This window comes from Petaurus breviceps, unplaced genomic scaffold, assembly GCF_028583685.1.
Source record: "Petaurus breviceps papuanus isolate PSGF00001 unplaced genomic scaffold, PetGlider_PUasm1.0 175, whole genome shotgun sequence".
In the NCBI taxonomy this organism is placed as follows: domain Eukaryota; kingdom Metazoa; phylum Chordata; class Mammalia; order Diprotodontia; family Petauridae; genus Petaurus; species Petaurus breviceps.
Genome location: NW_027185764.1, coordinates 205,569 through 226,833, shown reverse-complemented (window position 1 = coordinate 226,833; position 21,265 = coordinate 205,569). Strand labels below are relative to the sequence as shown.

At 36.1% G+C, this 21,265-nt stretch overlaps 1 protein-coding gene across 1 annotated transcript in view; it reads left to right on the top strand.

Moving 5' to 3' along the window:
• The first annotated feature begins 10,805 nt into the window (after window positions 1–10,805).
• The window catches only part of LOC138158549 (aldehyde dehydrogenase 1A1), a 67,799-nt gene continuing 57,339 nt past the window's right edge, over window positions 10,806–21,265 (top strand). The window contains exon 1 of the mRNA XM_069084598.1: window positions 10,806–10,987. Within this exon, the coding sequence (XP_068940699.1) occupies window positions 10,877–10,987 (111 nt within the window). The 5' untranslated portion in view covers window positions 10,806–10,876. The remainder of the gene's footprint in view (window positions 10,988–21,265) is intronic.

Genomic DNA, 21,265 nt, shown 5'->3' with positions numbered 1-21,265 from the left:
GCTTGTGTCTTTTCCATCCCAAAATAAAAGCAAACAAAAGCTTCACTTGATCCTCCTATCCCAGTTAACCATTGTTCTATATCTCTTCTACCCTTTGTGGATAAACTCCTCTAAAAGACCATCTACAACAGGTTATTCCACTTTCTCTGTCCTCACTCTCTTCTTAACCCCTTGCAACCCAACTTCTAACCTAAGTTCCTTTCTCCAAAGTTACTTATGTTCTCTTAGTTGCCAAATCTAATGGTCTTTTTTCAATCCTTATTCTCCTGGATTTCTCTTCAGCCTTTGACACTCTTGATCACTCTCTCCTCTTTCATACTTTCTTTTCTCAAAGTTTGCAAAACACCATTGTCTCTTGGTTCTCCTTCTACCTATATGTGTCTTCTCTGGCCCCTTTACTGGATCCTCTTCCAGATCACTCCTTCTAACCATAAATGTCCTTCAGAGTTCTATCCTAGACCCTCTTCTCTTCCATTTCTATACTATTTCATGTGGTGATCTTATCAGCAATTGCCATTTTGATGCTGATGACTCCCAATTATGCCTATGCTTCCTAAAACTCTCTGCTAACCTCCAATATTACCTGCCCACCTACTTTTCAGAATTCCTGAATTGGATTTTCAGTAAATATCTTAAACTCAATATGTCCAAAATACAACTCATTATTTTTGCCCCTAAATCTACACCCCCTTCCCCATCACCAGAGAGGGCAATTCCATCCTCCTAATCCTTCAGGTTTGCAACCTAGAAGCCATTCTGAACATAGACACACACACACACACACACACACACACACACACACACCCTCTATGTTGTCAAGACCTATCCATTTCACCTTTACAACATCTCTCAAATGTTTCCCCTTTTCTTCTCTCTCTAGTTCAGACCTTCCTCATTGCCTCATGCCTAGATTACTGCAATAGGCTGCTGGTGGGTCTTCCTGCCTCAAGTCTCTCTGTATTCCAACCTATCTTTCATTCAGCCAGGTGTTACAGTAGATAGAGTGCTGGCCATGGAATCAGGAAAACCAGAGTTCAAATACAACCTCCATCACTTACCAGCTGTGTCTCTTCACCATTGCTCTGCACCAGTTTGGTTGGCTACAAAATGTGGATAATGCAGAGTTGTAATGAGGAAAAAAGGAGATAATATGTGTGATATATTTAGCATAGTGCCTGGTACATAGTAGGTACTTATTAAATGCTTGTTCCCCTCTGCCAAAAACCTATCCTTTTCTTTTGCTCATATAAAATAGTGAATATAAAGACTACAAGGAAACACGGGAAGACTGTTATGAACTGATACAAGATGAAATAAGCAGACCCTGGAAAACAATATAGACAACTAATAAGACCCCTTCCAGCTCAAAATCTATGTTTCTATAGTCCCTTTTAATACTTAGCTTCCTAGAAGGCACTGGAAGGCACCTTAAAGGCCATCATACAATTAATTTCAATACCACACAAACTATTTGGAAAAATAGGCAAAGAAGGAGTCCTACCAAATTCCTTTTATGACACAAATATAGTGCTGATACCCAAACCAGGAAGAGTAAAAACAGAAAATGAAAACTACAGACCAATTGCCTTAATGAATGTTGAAGCAAACATTTTAAATAAAATATTAGTAAAGAGATTACATCAACATATCACAAAGATAATAAACTATGACCAGGTGGAATTTATAACAGGAATGAAGGGCTGGTTCAATATTAGGAAAACTGTCAACATACTTGACCATATCAATAATAAAATTAACAAAAAAAATCATACGATTATCTCAATAGATGCAGAAAAAAGCTTTTGACAAAATACAACACTCATTCCTATTAAAAACTCTACAAAGGAAGGGAACAACTGGAACTTTACTTAAAATAATGAGTATCTACCTAAAACCATCATCAAGCATTATCTGTGGTGAGGATAAGGTAGAAGTCTTCCTAATAAGATCAAGGATGAAGCAAGGATGCCCATTATCACCATTATTGGTTTTTTGTTTGTTTTTTATTGATTTACTTTTAGCTCACAGCATTCAGTTCCACAAGTTTTTGAGTTCCAAATTTTCTCCCCCTCTCTCTCCTTCCCCCCCCATGGCAGCATGCAATCCAGTATAAGTTTATATATATATATATATATATATATATATATATATATATATATATATAGCTTGACATTAACACCATTATTGTTAAATATTGTTCTAGAAATTCTAACTATAGAAATAAGAGAAAGAAAAGAAATTGAAGGAATTAGAATAGACAACAAGAAAACCAAACTGCCACTCTTTGGAGATGATATACTTAAAAGAATCCTAGAGGATCAATTTAAAAACTAGGTGAGAAGATGAATAACTTCAGCAAAGTTGCAGGATATAAAATAAACCCACATAAATCATCAACATTTCTATATATTACCAACAAAGTCCAGCAACAAGAGATAGAAACAGAAATTCCATTTAAAATACTTACAGACAATATAGAATACTTGGGAATCTTCCTCCAAAGACAAACCCAGGAAGTAAATGAACATAATTGCAAAATACTTTTCACACAAATAAAATCAGATCTAAACAACTGGAAAAATATTAATAACTCAAGAGTAGACTGAGCCAATATAACAAAAATGACAATTACATTTAATTTATTTATAAATCTAGAAAAAATCACAAAATTCATCTAAAAGAATAAAAAATCAAGTATGTTGAGGCAATCAATGAAAAAATGTGAAGGAAGGACTAGCAGTACCAGATCACAAATTCTATTACAAACCAGCAATCATCAAAGTAATCTTGTACTGCCTAAGAAATAGAGTGGTAGATCACTGGAATATATTACAGAAACAATACACAATGGCAAAAAAACCATAGCAGTCTACTGTTTGATAAACCCAAAGACCCAAAATCTGGGGACAAGAAATCACTATTTGATAAAAAAAATAAATAAAATAAATAGCTGAGAAAAATAAAAAAGCAATTTGGCAGCAACTAGGTATAAACCAAAACTTCAAACCATTTACCAAGATAAAATCAAAATGGATACATTATTTAGACATAAAGGGGAATATCATAAGCAAATTAAGGAAGTATGGAATATTATACCTGTAAGATATATGGATAAGAGAAAAACTTATGATCAAACAAGAGATAGAATTATAGGGTATAAAATAGATCATTTTTATTACACCAAATTAAAAAGGGTTTGCACAAACAAAGCCAATACAGTTAAGATTAGAAAAAAAATTAAAGTTTCTCTAATAAAGATTTTATTTCCCACATATAAAGACAACTGAGTCAAATTTGTAAAAATATTCATTATTCTCATATGAGAAATGGTCAAAGGCTATCAACAGATGAAGAAATCAAATCAGATGAAATAAAAGTATATAGAAAATATACTTAGAAAAAAATATAGTCATATGAAAAAATGCTCTAAATTACTATTAATTAGAGAAATGCAAATTAAAACAATTTGGGAGTATCACCTCACACTTAGATTGCCTACTATGACCAAAAAGAAAAATGACAAATGCTGAAGTAGATGTGGAAAATTTGGGACACTAATGTATTGTTGGTGAAGTTGTGAAATGATTCAACCATTCTGGAGACCAATTTGGAACTATGCTCAAAGGGCTATAAAACTCTGTATTTGATATAGCAATACTAGATCTATACTCCTAAGAGATCAAAGAAAAAGGGAAAGGCCCTAAATGTACAAAAATATTTATAGCAACTCTTTTTGTGGTGGCAAAGAATTAGAAATTGAGGGAATGTCCATAAATTGGGTAGTAGAAGAACAACTTGTGGTATACGACAGTGATGGAATACCATCGTGCTGTAAGAAATAATGAGCAGGATGCTTTTATAAAAACTTGAGAAAACTTACATGAACTGATGCAAGTGAAGTGAGCAGAAACAAGAGAATATTGTACATGGTAACAGCAGTATTGTACTATAATAAATTGTAAATGACTTAGATGTTCTCAGCAATACAATGATTTAAGACAATTCTGAAGGACTCAAAATGAAAAATGTTATCCACTTTCAGAGAAAGAACTGATGAAGTTTGAATTCAGATGGAAGTCTACTTTTTTAGTTTATTTGTTATAGTTGTGTTTTTTTGTCTGTTTTCTTTTTCAACATGAGTAATATGGAAATGTTTTGCATGACTACACATGCATAATTTATATAAAATTGTTTGCTGTCTGAAGGAGGAGGAGGGAAGAGAGAGAAGGAGAGAATTTGGAATTAAAAATCTTTTTTAAAAAGAATGATAAAAAATTTTGTTTGCATGCAATCGGGAAAAAATAAAAATCAAATGTAAAAAAAAAGAAGCTATGATAATATTTTTTTTTTTTTTATCTACCCTGGACAACCACAGGTCAAGATGTGAAATGGATGCTATACTTAATTAACCTCTCCCTACAGAGAATCTTATAGCTCTCCTCAATCAGCATTCTCAGACAATAATTATGAAATTCACGTAAAAACTCTCAAAGTCTACAGCTATCCCCAATAAGTATTCCCAGCCAATAGCTATGGAATTTGATTCAGTTCTCTCAGTCAGGCTTCTTACTAACCAGTAGCTGCGAGGCCCTCTGTTTCCAAGGCAGTCTGAACTAGAAGATATGAAAAAAAAATATGCTAACATCAGTTCTACCCCCTTCAACTCTTCTTAGAATTCTTCTGTTAACTGCTTTTCTTCATCTGACCTCTGAACTGCTCTGTTTTTAAACTGTCCTGGTTTTACTGGATTTCCTGGATATTTCGATTCAACTGTCACCTAACATATTCAGAATATCATTTTAGTTTTTAGGTTTTATCATACCACCAACCTGAGGCAAATTTTCCTAGGTCTCTACTTTCTTGGACAGAAAAGAGATTGAAAGACATAGGTAAGGAAACTGTTTGACTTCACCCTAGAAGCCTCTCAATTTTATGTAAAATATCACCTGCTATATTGTCTAGTGAAAATGGAGAGACCCTGTGACTCTTGTTCAAACTTCTCCTCAGCAAAAATTAAATATCATGACCTGCACTTTTTCTAACCTCTCAATTTAATTATTCAGGAAGATGGCAGTGAGAGTTATGAGTGTCTGAATTAAGGCAGTGACAATGGGAAAAGACAAAAAGGGATGGGGGTAAAAGATATTGTACAAATGTGATATCATTATTTGGTTAAGTAAATTATTAGAAATGTGTGAGAGAAGAGAAAATAACTCTTAAGGTGGAGAGTATGTGAGACTGGTCAAATGGTAGTACCACTGATAGAAACATTAAAGTTAGAACTAAGGAGGTGCAAGCTTGATTAGATAATATAATGATTTCAATTTGGGGCATATTGATTTTGAGGAGCCAATGGGACATACACTGAGGTGGATCTTATAAGTAATTCAAGACGTAGGCCTGGAGTTCTATGCAGAAGAAAGGTAAAGATATAATGTTAAGTCAACTGTGTATAACAGATAGTTGAAGTGATGGCAATGGATGAGTCTTTCAAGGAAATGACAGTAGAACGAGGAGAGTAAAGACTATATGACAGAACTTTGGTGAGTAAAACCCACATTAAGAGGTCAGTACAAAGGAAGGCACTACTGAAAGGGTGATGAGCAAAAGTAAAAGATGTAGGAAAAAGACCGGGAGCTAAAGTTTCTCCAAAACCAAAAGATAATATTCAGGAGGATGAAGTGGTCAATAGCATCCAAAACTACAGAAATCAAGGATGAGCAGTGTGACGAGGTATTAGATTTGGAAATTAGTAGATTATTGGTAGCTTATAACAGAGTAGTTCAGTAAGATACTTGCGTTCAGAGCTCAGCTGCAAAGAGTTGAGCAAAGAATGGGAAGCAATAAAGTCAGTTGGTTGTATATAACCTGCTAAAAAGTTTAGTAGTGAAAACTTATGAAAGTGAATGTTGAAAACTAAAAATAAATAAGTTTAGTGGTGGAATAGAGAAGACAAAATGAAGATGTTAGATGTATGGGCTAAGTTATCAATAGACATGTTTAGGATTGAGGAGAACTGGAGGATGTTTACTTACTGATGGAAAGGCCTCAGAGGTGAGGGGAAGGAAGGAAAAAAGGGAAGTTCACTATACCACAGTCTCAACAGAGGCATCAGGGAATGGGATTGAAGGCATAGAGTCTTGGAGATGGAGAACAATAAAAAATGTGAGAAGAGAACCAAGAGAATATAGTCCTTCTGAAGACAAAAGATGAAAAAAATCCAGCAGGATGAAGTGTTGTCAATAGTGTTAAAATTTGCAAAGAAGTCAAGGAAAAGGAAAGACATGCTAAAGAGAGATTAAGTGATGATACTCAAAAGCTATGAGAAATAAAGAAAGGAACCTAGGAATTGGGAATTGGGAGATAGTATGGTAGAGAGGAATTGGTGTTGGTGTTCAAGATGATGGTGTTGGTGTTGAGACACTAGAATACTTACAGGCAAAGACGGTAGAGAAGGATTATCACTGAATCAGGTTTCTGGAGGAAAATTTTCCTTCTCCTCAGACATCACACATTCTTACATCTCAACTATCCCCAAACTTCATTACCACCTTCTCTTGACTTTGGTTCCCATCAGTCAGTAATCAGTCAACATTTATCAAGCACTTAGACTGTGCCAGTCTCTTTGCTAAGTGCTGGGGATACAAAAAGAGGCACTCCAAATTATTTCATTTCTCTCCTCCTTTTCACTTGAGTTAGGCTTTGCTAAGAAGTAGTCCAACCTCATCTTCTGAATTAGAAAAATGAGGGACACAATGAACAAAGTTAAATAAAGATCTTGAGTTACAGTGGAGAGAAAAAAGAGATCTCACATGACTGCTGTCTTCTCAGTAAAGTAAGAAATGAAGTCAAATGCAGGTCATCTGCTAAGAGACAGAAATGAAAGTAGAGTTGGAGATTTGTCAAAAGAAGTTGAGGAACAGCTGTTGCAGGCTATGTAATGAAAGTCAATGAGAGATGAATAGGAATTGGTCTGAAGCCCGTCACTTGTATGGCTCACACCAAGTATTGCAATATTCCCTTACACACTCTCGGTTCCAGTCAAACTGGCCTAATAACTACACGGCATCTTATTTCCCACCTCCATGTCTTTGCACAAATGGGTCCCCATATTTAGAATTCACTCTCTCCTCACCTTCAGCCCTAAAGAATTTATAGCTCCTTTCAAAGCATAGTTTAGCTGTCACAGACAACAGAAGACCTTTCCTCTGATTTCTCTGATCCTTTTCCCATTTATTAGTGTTGCCTGCCTTTTGAAGTTAATTTGTGTAACTTTTATATATCTGTACATGTGCTGTCCAAGTGAAAAAGCATAATATAAATTCCTTGTGTGCAGAGATCATTTTCTTTTTTTCTTCTTTCCCTTCCTCCCTCCTTTCCATCCTTCATCCTTTTTTCTTCCCTCCTTCTTTCCTTTCTTCCCTTCCTTTCTCCTTCTTCCTTTCTTTCTTCCTTTTTTCCTGCCTTTCTTCCCTTCAACTCTTCCTTCCTTCTTTCCTTCCAAATAACAGAAATTTAATATTTGCTGAATTTAATTTGAATTGAAGCTAGGTGACTTCACATTCTCTTCCAAAGCTGAAATTCTGTGATTCAGTGAATAAAAGACTATCATATAACCATAGGGTCTAATTGAAATTAGTTGTACAGATTAGATAGATAGATAGATAGATAGATAGATAGATAGATAGATAGATAGATAGATAGATAGATAGATAGATAGATAGATAGATATTAATATATTCATTTAGCATGGCTTGGTGTCTTGGCAAAAGGAATGTGAAAAACAGATGCTGGGAATTGCTCCGTGTCGGTCTATAAGTTTATAGGTTTAAGAGCCAAAGCCTCTTTTAAGATGGTGTAGTCCAATTCCTCCATTTTACAGATGAGGAAATTGAATCTTAGAAAAGTGAAAGTAATTGCCCAAGGTCACTTAGTTATTGAGTAGTGGCCAGGGTTCAGGACTCAAACCCAAATATTCTATTTCCAAATCCAATCTAACAAGCATTTAAGTGCCTATTATGTACAAGGCATTGGATCAGGGATTGAGGCTAAAAAGACAAAGGTAAAATATAAAATAATTCTCAGTGAATTTATCAACTTGAGGTCAGAAATTTCTTTGGACTGAGATGCCTGCTAAAACAGCTCTACCTGGCTCATAGGGTACAAATGGAAGCTCTTAATAAATGTTTATTGAATAAATGGAACAGCAAGAACAGCAGATAGCCATGGGAAGGCAGATAAAGGAAATTTTTATCAGGTAGTCTTACTAATTTATTTTCTTTCTTTAAAAATATTTGAATTGATATATTTTGTTTTTACATTGCCTAGATTTCTCCCTGTATTATCCCTTTCTCTCTCAGAAAATCATGCCTTATAATCAATATTTTTTAAAAAAAAAGAACTGGGGCAGCCAGGTAGCACAGCGAGTAAGAGCACCGGCCCCAGTGTCGGGATGACCTGGGGATCGAATCCAGGCTCAGATACTTAGCACCACACCCAGAAATAACTGGCTGTGTAACCTTGAGCAAGTTACTTAACCCCAATTGCTTAAAAAACAAAACCCAATGAACACATCTAAAAATTCTGATGTAATAATGCAGTGGTTCACACAACACTGCTCCATGCCTATTGATGCCTCTGACCCCTACTATGTCTGCAAATGGGAAGGAAGGATCGTCTCTATGTCTTTTGGGGGACAATCCTTTTTTCTTTATGATTTTGAAGCATTCTCCTTTTATTATCCTGTGGACATTCTCTCCTTTTGCATCATTGAAACCATTTTGTAATATTTTTTTTCCTGGCTCTGCTTATTTGCTTTACATCAGTTAATGCATTTGAAGGCTTCTAGGTATTACTGAGATTGTTGTTTCTTACAACACAGTAATATTCCATTCTATTCATGTAGCAGAGTTTGTTTACTCATTCCTCATTTGATGGGTCTTTACTTTGTTTCCAGTTCTTTATTACCACAAAAACACCACTGCAAATATCAGGGTGGGTACAGAGCCTCTATGTCCTTGAGGTGTGCCTACCAGTGGAATCCCTGAGTCAAAGGGAATGGGTTTTTTAATCACTCTTTTTGCATCATTGCAAATTTCCTTCCAGAAGGGTTGGACTAGTTAGCTTTACCAACAATGCATTAACATGCCTTTCTTTCCCTAACTGCTCCAACGCCATTCTCCTTTTTTGTTATCTTTGCCAATTTGCTAAGGATGAGGTAAAACCTGAGGGCTGTTTTGATTTGCTATTCTCTTATTAGTGTTTTCCAGCATTCTTTCAAATGGTTGCTAGTAGTTTGCAATTACTCTTGAGAATTGTTTGTTCATATCTTTTGACCACTTCTCTTTTGGGAAATATACTAATTTATTTTCAAGGATTTACAAAGCAGTTTATAGTTTACAGTAGTGGATTTGCCAAACACAATGCACAGAATAATATAAAGTGACATGTCTTATGTCAGTAAAACATGGTAGAGGAAGACAATGTGAGAAATGAAGTTGTGAGCCAAGTGTGCTAGAGGGCGTTTAACTTGAGGCCAGCAGCTCTAACCCCGTCTTCATCAAGCCAATTGGTATTTGGATGCCAAGTAGTGAGCAAGTGAGGGACCACAAGAAAACACAGCTGCCGGGGGGCATGGATCTAGCCAAATTAAGTAACAGCTGTTGTGTTTGTATACTTAATAGAAAACACATTTTGTCAGCAATAGAAAAGCTGATTTTTCCAAAACAAAAGTAGGGCAAACAACATTTTTATTCATTTCTTCTTTCTTTCTTTTTTTTGGGGGGGGGAGATGGGGGATTCTCATGAAAGAGGAACTGAAGTGTTAAAACATCAAATGGAGGAGAGTGCATGTTTAGTGGGTAAGAAACTGAGCTTCATACCTACCATTGAGCTGTCTCCTATTAATAATACTAACTCATATTTTTATAACCTTCAATGAGCTTTCTTCCCAACAATCACATGAGGAAATAAATGAAAGTATTACCATTCCCAATTTACAGATGAGGAAACTGAGTCCTAGACTGGGGAAGTGACTTGCTCAACCATCAATCACTCAGGAAGCGACTGTTAGAACCAGAATTTGAACCCAGGCATCCAGCACACTCTTTAAACCTACACCTTGTTCAGGGCCAAAGTAGGCAGCAGTATTACCTTCCTCTAAAATGCTTAGTCAGAATAAGCACAGTAGTCACTCATTCAAAGGAGTTAGCTAAACTGAGTCAGTGCGTTGTAACAGATCCAGGTCAGGTCACTGAATCTGAGTTTATTTTTCTGCAGAAGATGGACAATAATAGCACTTATCTCAAAGGACTGTTGTGAGATATAGATAAGATAGGTAGAATGCTTTGAAAAAGGTAAAGTACAATATGATTGTAGGCTATAAAGCATCCCTTTAGCTGAAACACGATCTCTCTCCTTTCTTCCACCTCCCAGAAATGGGAGCACCCAAAGATTTCTGCCTTTTTCCTTTTGCTTAAGTGTGTCAGAGAAATAAAACTTGTATAGTAACATAAAAGAAAAGGGGTGGGGGGCAGACTTCAGCTACAGCAGTTGAAGCAGCTGCATACTCTTGTCACAGATTTAAGCTCTGTAAATAAATTCATCTGCAAATAGTAAACTATCTCCCAGTGCAGCTGCAGGTCTGGTGAGAAATGGTGTCTCAGGATTGAAGTTTGAAGTCGAGCCTTCCTACCTTAGGTGTTACAAATAAGTAGTGTCCTTTTCTGTTGGTTCATCCAATCACATCCCAGTATGCAAATCATCCCTAGTCCATTCAGATAAAAAGGAACAAATAAAGCGAAGTGCTCAATCTGGACAAAATCGCTGAGCTTGGCTAGTACTTCTCTTCACCTGTGTTTCAGGGGCCAGGTTAGAAATGTCTGCAAGTGGGGAGCAGAAGAGCCGAGAGGAGCAGCAGACCCCAGTCAGCCCTGCAGAGGGGACCATACCTGCTCCGCTCAAAGACTGGAAAATTGAATATACTAAGGTTAGTAGGCTTAGACAGCATGTCTGTTACCTTGCCTTGGCAGGTGAAAAATTCACTTACAGAGTGAAAAGGTTACTTTCAACTAAGTTTTATTAAAAGGTCTTACATAAGTATACAAGTGGAAACCAGATATAGTGAGGATCTAGATGAAGAATCTTTCTAAATAGAGGATATTAAGTAGGACAATAACCATGTACTAAGATTACTTGGATTCTGATTCTTAAACCGTTCTGTTTCTTTTTATAGGAGCTAGGGCAAATCACTTAGCAGGTTCATTAGTAAATTATACCACACAGACCTGCATGTGTGGAGGGAATAGGACTTATTTGAACTAGGGGAAAAAATAATTCAGTAAGTATATTTAATGGAGAAACTCATAGGAAATTCGAGATAAGATGGCATGCCTAATTGACAGGCTTTTTTTTTTAAAGATATAGTGTGGTTATTGTATAACTTGACCAGGCTACACAGCTATAAATTGAATGAAAGCCAATTAAGGGAAATAAAGTGGGTTGGCATCACTGGCATAATTTTCACATGGAAAGAAAACGCATTTATTTATCTCACTGAACAAGTTGACTGCTTTTGCAATAGATGTACAATGGCTAACTAGTTGATGTTATGACGAGCAGAGAGCCATCCCGGGTCTCAGACCTTCCCACTGAGAGACTGGTAAAAGACTCCCACATTATTAATTTCCAAATTATTTCTGTGCTACGTGTACAAGTGTGCAAGTTAAATCCTAGCAGCTCCAAAGAGTTTCCAAAGACTTTTTAAAGAAGTGGTGGTGATATTTTTGTAATTTGATGTATAACTCCAAGGTAAACTTAAAGGCAGAGCAGAAAATAAGGCTAGTCATGTTGCAGATCTGTACATGGCCATTTTTGCTTGCTGAACAAACTAGAGAGTAACTAGCAATCCTAATTACAAAGGGTAACTGGGACGGGAGATGGGAAGGGGCTCATTATTTGCAGCTCTGGACAGTTTGAGCATTATAAAGTTTCAGGATGTTTCTGTTTTCATCAACACAGTACATGACAGCCTCAGTCAGCTGAGTGATTATTTTTTCCTCCTTTGCAAAGCATCAGTATTGGAAAGTGCGTGTTAGCACCATAAATTGTGAATGACCAATAGCTGTCAAATTCATCGAAACATTCCTTTCAGAAGCACTTTACTGGGGAAGAGAAAGGAAAAATGGCTTTTAATTTTATTGTAAATAATTCTGCGGCAAGATTTTGAAGACAAGGCACTGGGTAAATACGTGTGCAACTGAAACAATTGCAAAATTCCCACCAGTGTTCCCCTCCCTCCACCATAAGGTTATCATTCATTAGAGGCATCCTACCCCACCCCCAAGTGGGGACCTTAATGTTAACATTTCTTTAAATGTTATGTTCCAGATAGTAGCTGGTTTGATTTAGGATGATTCATCCACAATGATCTGCCATAAGCAGCTATCTATGCAAAGGCAGATGACTGAAAAAGTAGCTAATATTTATATAGTAGTGCTTTATGATTTGCAAAACGCTTTGCATATATTTTCTCATTCGATCCTTCAGCCTTGTTTTCCTTTTCTGGCAATATACTGGACTGAACTCTGTTCAACATACTGGGTTGATGTCTGAAGTAGCTTTTAACTATATGCTTTAGTAAAACCATATATCCCAAACCCAAAATTATAAGGATAGAACTCACCCTCCTTAATTGTGGGGGAAATATTTATGGTTTCTAAGATTTTTTTTTAGTTTTTAATACATTTGTGCCACTTTTTCTTGCTGTTTTTTTCTGCAAAAGTTCATAATTTTTTTTCTTCTTAAAATAAGTCAAGGAAAATGTCAATGTTAAATGTTTTCTTCTTTATAAATTTTAAAATATTCTCACACACACACATATACTGCAGTCAATGCTATCTTTTGAACATCCCCTTTGTGCAAGGAATTTCTCTATTTTGTTTTGGGGTTTTTTTGTGAGGTTTGAAGGTGGTGCTGATGTGGTTAGAAAGATGAACAAGCCATCCCAACTGGCAAGCTGTTTAAAGTCTAATGGAGATTACAGTCTAGTAAGGTAAACGGCAAGTCAAAAAACAAACAAACTAAAAAACACGCTCAGGTTTATCAACTCCATAAACACAAGCAAGTTTTGGAGTCGGCATTCAATTCAATTCAACAAACCTTTAATAACTGCCTACTGTTTTTAGGGCTGGTGTACTTCAAATCCTTTCCCTAGAACATTCTTTTAAAAAGTGAAAGAAAGTCAATATTTCAGAGGCAGGTGAATCTGACTTACAGGTATTTTGTGTTTCTGTTTATGGCATGTGTGGGTAAGACTACTGTAATAAATTGGTTTTTCTTAGTCAGAGGTGTGTGTTCTGTGAAAATGTACTTCCCTAAAGTGCATTTTATTATTTGGTTTGTTAGCCAAAGCCTTTTCACACTTGGAAGAACTGCAGTTATGTATGTAATTAAATCTGAATGAGTGAGTGAACTTTTAAAACCGCCTGACACTTTGCATCTTCTTGTATAGTTACTTCACCAAAGGTCTATTCCAAACTTAAATTAATGACAAGCAACTAAAGTATTTGAAGGTTAAACTGGAAATAAAAGGATGGTCATTTACCTGTCTCCCAGTTGAGAAATTAATCATGCAATCTTTCTACAAGCATCATATGACATTTAAAGGACCTTTTCCTTATTATTTCATTGTAACTTTCAGCATCTTTTTTTTCTGTTATCATAGGTAACATGTTAGATTTATAAAAAAAACAATTATTAATTATATTCATGATAGTGTAGTGCCTTTGCAAGTATTTAGATGAAAATGAGTTTCTTTTTTAAAAATAAATAACGATGCCTTGTCTATAATTTCAAAAAATTATCCTTCTGTGTACTCAGATCTTTTTCTCATTGTTTAATTGTATTGAGATCTGAGAGGCTCCCAAGATTATGTATCTGGATCAGATGGGGCACAGGGATTTACAAAATACTTCCTGAATTGATTTGGTAGTACTTGGATTTCAGGTCACATATATAAAAGGAATTTATGTTAAATCCTCTCTTCACTTTTCTCTATCTCTGTCTCTCTCTGTGTCTCTCTTTCTCATCCCTGCCCCCAGTCCTCTTAGTCTTTTCTCTATGGTTCCAGAAAATCTTTTTGAACATTGGTGATTTTGTCAGACCTTTTCAGTGTTTTGGTTTAGTTTTCCTCAACTGTCTCTCCCCCCCCGCCCTACACACACACCTTTTTATTCTTTGACATATAGGAGAGCTTTCTGGAATAGAAGAAAGGAGAGATATATTAGGAAATGTAGATGATATCAAAATGAAAGAAATAGATAAAAAGACTTCTTTATGGAAAGGAACTACCTTGTTTATGTTGCCTTTTCTGTATCTCATGGCTACTTATGTAGCTTTTTATCCCCTCTCCCCAGTTTTTCCCTTATGATTTTTCTCATGTAGTTTTCAACAGCCATGTTCTGTGGATCAGGATCATGACCAAGTTGTTATCAAAGTTATCAAAATTTGTGGAGGACTTAAGAGACCAGGAAAAGTCTTAATAGCATTTGACCATTTTCCTTTTCTTTAGGAAAAAAAGTCAAGGAGACATTACCTAAGTGGATGAACGCCCAAAGGATGGTGTATAGGGCAAGCTTTGGAACAAATAAAACCCCAGTCACAATTTTAGTACTTAAAGTTTTCTAATCTAAATCCATGATTTTGCAACCAAAGAAACTGAGGCATAAAATAGAATAATCAACCTGTTTGAAGTCACATATGGTGGTTTTTAATTCCTTTAGGGATCAGCTTGATTTTAGAGACACTTTGGAAAGGACCTCAGCTCTTTTAAACTATGGATAGCTTCTTGGGTTTTGTTTGATAAATAGTCCCCCTACTGTCCTGGAAGAGTGAATACACCAAGAATACTTAACATTCGTAATTTGGACGTTTTTGATAAAACGGCCCATAGGCAGAGAGGCTACTAAATTCAGATATTTTTCAAGTTATTTCAAAAGCAACTCTTTCCTCCTCTATTCCTATACAAATTGTAGACTAGAATACATTAAAACAGAAAATGAAATTATATTTAGTTCATGCCGTTGTATGCTGCTGACATCTCTATTTTCCTAAGAAAGAGAGTACTAGCTGCTTTATTTACGACTTTGTGTAAGCCCTTCAAGTGAGAAAGAGGTGCCTGCCAGTAGCTTTGGTTCTCCATTAGGAACCTAAAAGCACCTTGGTACCAAGAACTGTTCAGTTTCTGTGTGGCTTACCAAAGAGGAAGCAATTGTTGTGACACATAAGCATGTTGATGTAATTTGATTTTGATCACTTGGAGCCCTAAGTATCTGGAGGCCTGATGCCGTTGGCATCCCAGCTCTTGCTCATCTGTTTCTGAGACAACAAGAGTGTTGCCATCTGCCCAGATATAGAAGGTGCAGAGTAGAGAGACCTTCTAGTTCGACCTGAGAAGGTACATGATAGGGAAGGGAAGAACTTGAAATACGTGTATTTTTAACTCCTGGGCCAGTGACATTATCATCTGGTTAAAAAACAAAGAAAACAATTTGCATCACTTTTCACAAGTTTTAGGCTTCAGGAGAAAAAGAAAGTGCTTTTGATACCTAGATGAGTTCTGTTCCCTCTGAGCAAAGCCCATTTCAATGCATACATCTAACTTGCTATTAAAAGTTGATTTTACTCTCTGCCTCAATAAGACATGCTTTCCTATCTATAAGCAGAGGAGAAAATCACTTAGGAGATAGCACTGGGTTCAACCTGTTCCCCACCTCCAACCCCCATGAAGGTTTCACAGACTGTCAGTGCTACCTGAGATTCTGAGATTTTAGAATCATGCCTTTGTATTACCTAGCATCAAATTTTTAAATGCAAAAATAACAAGGCTAGGGGGAGGCTAGGTGGCGCAGTGAGTAAAGTGCCGGCCCCGGAGTCAGGAGGACCTGAGTTCGGTTCCAGCCTCAGACACTTAACACTCACACAAAAAAAACTAGCCGTGTAACCTTGGGCAAGTTACTTAACCCCAACTGCCCTCCAAAAAGCAAAAAAATAAATAACAAGGCAAGCCTCTCTCACATGTACCTTTCTGTGAATGGGTTTATCATGTCACTTTCTTCTGGTGAGAGCTAGCTAAGATAAAGACACGGAAGAAATTGGATTATAGAATCCCAGCATGGGAGGAGAACCTCAGAAGTTGTTATGTTCAAACCATATCTGAACAGAATTTTCTTTTCTATAACATTCCCATTGAATGCTTATCCAGTCTTCATTTCAAGGCCTATGCTTGAAGGAGGGAACCTACATAAGGCAGCAAAAAGGGTGCTTGCTTCATCAGCTGGGTCAGCATCATTTCTTTTCTCTCTAGACATAATGTCACTACCTAGAGAAGGGATCTGGCCTGAAGCACAGACCAGAGGAATATATTAGCTAGCTATTCTCTATAATTATACAGAAGCCCTTCCCTCTAGTAGTATATTAATTGTGAGTTAATTCAAAACATACTTGTTAGGGGGCAGCAAAATTCTCTAGTGCTACCAACTACTGCTAACCTCTCTCTCACATATTACATGGCTGTGTGCCATTATTAAGTTAAAAGTCTTGTGATATCTACATCAATTCACAGTATATAGTGAGTTGCCATTTGGAACTTCTTTTTGATGACAGGGTGTGTTTCACTTCAAGACAATCTGATCTGTAAAAAATCTAAACTTCTAACAAATACATTTGTAGTGTGTGAATCCTTTAATAGCCATTCTTAGCTTTGAAGAATTTCCAAGGGCAAATAGCAAGTTCCCTAATGAGTGTAAGTGGCTACTTGTAGAACATTACCCAATAAAGAAGGGAATAAAACCCAGAAACTTCTTTTTAAAAAAAAATGAAGTATTACAAAGCATTTTCAATAAAAGACCAATTAGAAATTGACAAAGCATGTCTTGAAGTAAAAAAAATTTAGTCAATGTAGAATCCTTAATATTGACAAAATCTATCTACATATAACTTCCCAAGAACACATCTATTGTACAAATTGAATTATGAATGTATCCAGGGTGGTGTTTCTATTTTGTGGCTATTGGCCACTCCTGGGACAGCCCAAGAAGGCAGCACATCCAGGTGCCAGTTGACCTGCTTGGGGGACCAAAAGGGAGTGCCAATAGCACACTCTAAAAAGACTAGGCTTAAAGAGCTGTGTAGACAGGGTCTTGGTTATTTAGACAGGTTATAAGATTGCTTAAGTCATTATGCATTTCAATTTTAAAAACTCCTAAAAACAAACAATTATGAAACTCAAATATTTGACTAAACACAAAGTTTCATATCTTTGACTTGCTCCCTTGTATGAAGAGATTTCATGGCTTCAAGTACATATTCTTTTTAGAGGAGGTTCAGAATGTTGTTTGTATTTGTTGTGGGTCCTGCTACAATCACTTTATGTCACACTTTTATTTGAATTGTGTGGCTGTTAATGGAAAGATCTTAAATGGTCCATAAACTATATAGCAAGATTTAGAAAGAAGAGATTAAGACTTTGAAAGCACTGGGACTACAATGCCATAGATTTTGTTAGAAATAATATTTTAGGGACTCTATAGTGTTTGCATATTTTCTCTCTGTACATTTGGCTTATAGAAATAGGTGTAGAGTTATTTGTTTTAACGCCTGAGAGTAATGTGGTTTGACTCTCCAGGGAGAAATTTTTTGGCACCTCTCCTTTTTTGCCTTGCTGAGTTAAAAAGGTAGAAAGGATTGTCAACATTAATTTTCTTTTAAATAAGAGCTCATTCATGAAATCTTTTCCATAACTCTGACTACAATATGAAACAGAAACAATGTCATATTTATCTGCCCATATAGCCAGTGTTGTCCCATCTTCTTTTTTTTTTTGCGAAGCTACTTTTACTTCTGCCTTATTTTAATTATTTTGTTGACAGGTTATTTCCCCCTTTTCATTTTTTTGTTTCCTCCTTTATTGCCTCCTGTTTTCTCTAAGTGTCCCCATTTCCTTAATTTTTGTTGTAAAAATTGACACCATGAAAGGTAATAAATTGTAGCTGCAGGATTAATGAACGTGGAGTCATAAGCCCTGTACAGCTGGAACATACTTTAGAAGTCGTCTGATTCAACCTCATTTTACAGGTTAGGAAATTAGAACAGGAAGTTGAGTGACTTGTCCAAGATCACACAATAAATGTCAAAAGAGAGATTTTAACTTGGTAACCCTGAATCCAAATCCACCATCTTTTCAGGTACCATGCTGACGTGGGCTTGAGCATTAGCTTCATCACTTATTCATTACAGTGAATTTGGACAAGCCTCTCTGTGCTTTGCTTCAATAACACGCAGTCAAAAGGTACTAAGATTTGGAACTGAGGGACCTGGGTTCAAAGATTGGTTCTTCCATTTACTCATCGCGTGACCTTTAGCTAGTCATTTGATTTCCATGATTTCCTCATCTATAAAATGAGGGCAATTGAACTAGATGACCTCTAAGGTCCCTTCCAGGTCTAAATCTATGATCTCCAAAGTGAAAATGATCATAATTGACCCTGCTTACAACAATAGCATATTTAAATATAGCACTTAAGAACTTAAAAAGTGTTTTCTACACAATAGTCTTGTTGGAGCTTTAGACTAGAGGGCCCCAAGGGTCCCTTCCTATGATATAATCCTGTAATACATAGAGATATAGATCTCTATCTGTCTCTGTATCTATCTTTTGATCCATCTGTCTATTCATACTGAAATTAAAACTTCTATACGTGACTGCTAATGTGCGGAGAGGCAGCATCCTAAATGGGACAAGGTATCTGTATTCCCCATATTTGAAACCACACTTTCCTGTATCTGAAATTTGATAGTGTCTCCATGAGGCTTTGTATCTTCACTATAATCTAACAGCAAATCTAACAGCACAAAATGAATTGCTACATTTTTTGGAAGATGAAATTTGCTGCTATAAAAATATGAATTTTCTAATATATTATATATAAAAATATCATATATATAAAATATATTACCTATAAAATATTCTATATAAAATATGTCTAAAATATGTGTGTATATAAATAGAGAGAGAGAGCGCGCGCGCGCGCGCGAGTGTGTGTGTGTGTGTGTGTGTGTGTGTGTGTGTGTGTGTGTGTGTGTGAAAGCAACTTGCCCAGGGTCACACAGCTAATAAATATCTGAGACTCTGACTCCAGGGCTGGTGCTCTATCTACTCTGCCACCTAGCTGTCCCTCCAAAGTCTATGAAAAGTATCTCTTCTACTTAATTTTGTATTGTACCCTAACAATAATATCTGTCATTCATAGAACCCTTTCAGGCTTGCAGAAGGATATTAACTGCAGCATCTCATTTGATGCCTACAACACCCTGAATGCTAGGTCCTACAGGTATTATTCTCAATTTTCCAAATGAGGAAACTCCAAATGAGGCTCATGAAGGGTAAGGGACTTGGCCATAAGTGGTGGAGGCAAAATTCCAACTTGGTCTTTCTTGACTCCAAGAGTAACATATTTTCCTTGTAACAGGCTGATTTAAATGGTTGCCTCCCCAACCTATTCCTGGCCCTGCTTCTAGGCAGGTTGGTATAGTAGAAAGAGGAATATACTTGGAATTAGCAGATCTGAGTTTAAGTCCTGGAGGCAGAGTGCCTCTGGGAAGAACACTGGATTTGAAGTCAAAGAGTCTACGTTAAAAACATATCACTGTCATTTACTACCAGTGAAAACCTAGTCAAGTCATTTAAACTTTCTGGGATTCTGTTACCTTATAGAAAGAGTTGTGTGGTTTGTTCTTTGTTCTTGAAGAGGACCATGACATCAGGAAGATGATGCCATGACTTGCAAGTGAATTGGATTTAAGCGAGGGAGGGCTTTGCAAAGTCACCAGCTTCACTTTCTCTTCCATAGCCCTCCAGGTCCAGTGGTAAGACATAGATCAGGACAACTGGAGATGGCCCAAGATGCAGTGGGAAACCTTAGTCTTTTTAAGTTAAGGTCTTTGGGAGTTCTCACTTTGACTTGGAAAAATATATATGGTCCTCAGGGAATAAGCAAAATTTCTCTCCCAGTAAATTTCTGGCCCTAACAGGCAGGTTTGTTTACTGGTTATTAACATATTACTGTAGACTATCTTTTTAAGTAAAAACTGACCACAATTCAAGATGTATACAACTTTCTTTTGCTTGTATTACCTAAAAACATGTATTTTTTTTAAAATATTCTTATTTAGAGAGAAGGCTAAAATTCAGAAAGAAAAAAAATGTTTAGTGTCCTGTCAGAAAGAGTAGGGGAATACTAAGGAATCTATAATGACATTACAATAACATATACTCTAGGCTTATAACTACTGTAAATATTTATGGTTCAAGATGTATCTTTGCCCCAGATTAATAATTGGTGGCATGTGTAATATCATGCTAAAACATGACAAATAGTTTTTTTTTTCTATAAGTATGATACCTTCTTTTTTTTCAAATTTGCTAAAATAGGTTTAAAAAGAGATTATGATTTGTTTCAGCTTCATGCCATTGCTTCTGATTCAAAATGAACTTCATAGTTTTTAATTTATTAATTCATTTCATTAATCTCTACTTCATTACATTTATCTCTAATCCCATTTTTCTACCCCTGAACTTGACTGGTCAATCTTTATACATAAGATAAAATTAAATTAAAACCTTAGAAACAACCTTAAAATAATTCCCATTGGTTATGTTTATACAGTCAAGGAAAAACATAGGATAGCATAACGATTGGTCAATTTGAACCAATAGCTAACGTGTTATAGGAACTGAATTTTTGCCTTAGCCAAACTACTAAAAAAAGCTTTGTTCCCGGACAAAGGTAGATGGATGATTGGGATCAAACAAGAATATATCTAGGGAAATGCTCATGTAAGCTAAAAAAAGCATTACATAAATATAAGGTATGTTGTTCACAACTTTTACTTGTTAGGAATCTACTTTTAAAATCGCTTTGATTTTTCAAACCCTATATTTCTTTTGCTCCCATTATTCCTTGATCATTGCTTCTCCCTGTCTTGACATTCCCTTATCTCCCCAGTACCCATGATTTGTCTTATACTTTGTATCACACCAATGTTATATTCTAGGCAGTAACCCAAACTCTATTCTGATATGTCATCATGGTGTAGAGAGTGATTCTGGGTTCTTGAAGGCTGTTCTAGTGGCATATAAACTCTCTCACTTTCATGTTTATCCAATAAATGTAACAAAGCATTGCTTAGACTTTAATGAATACCATAG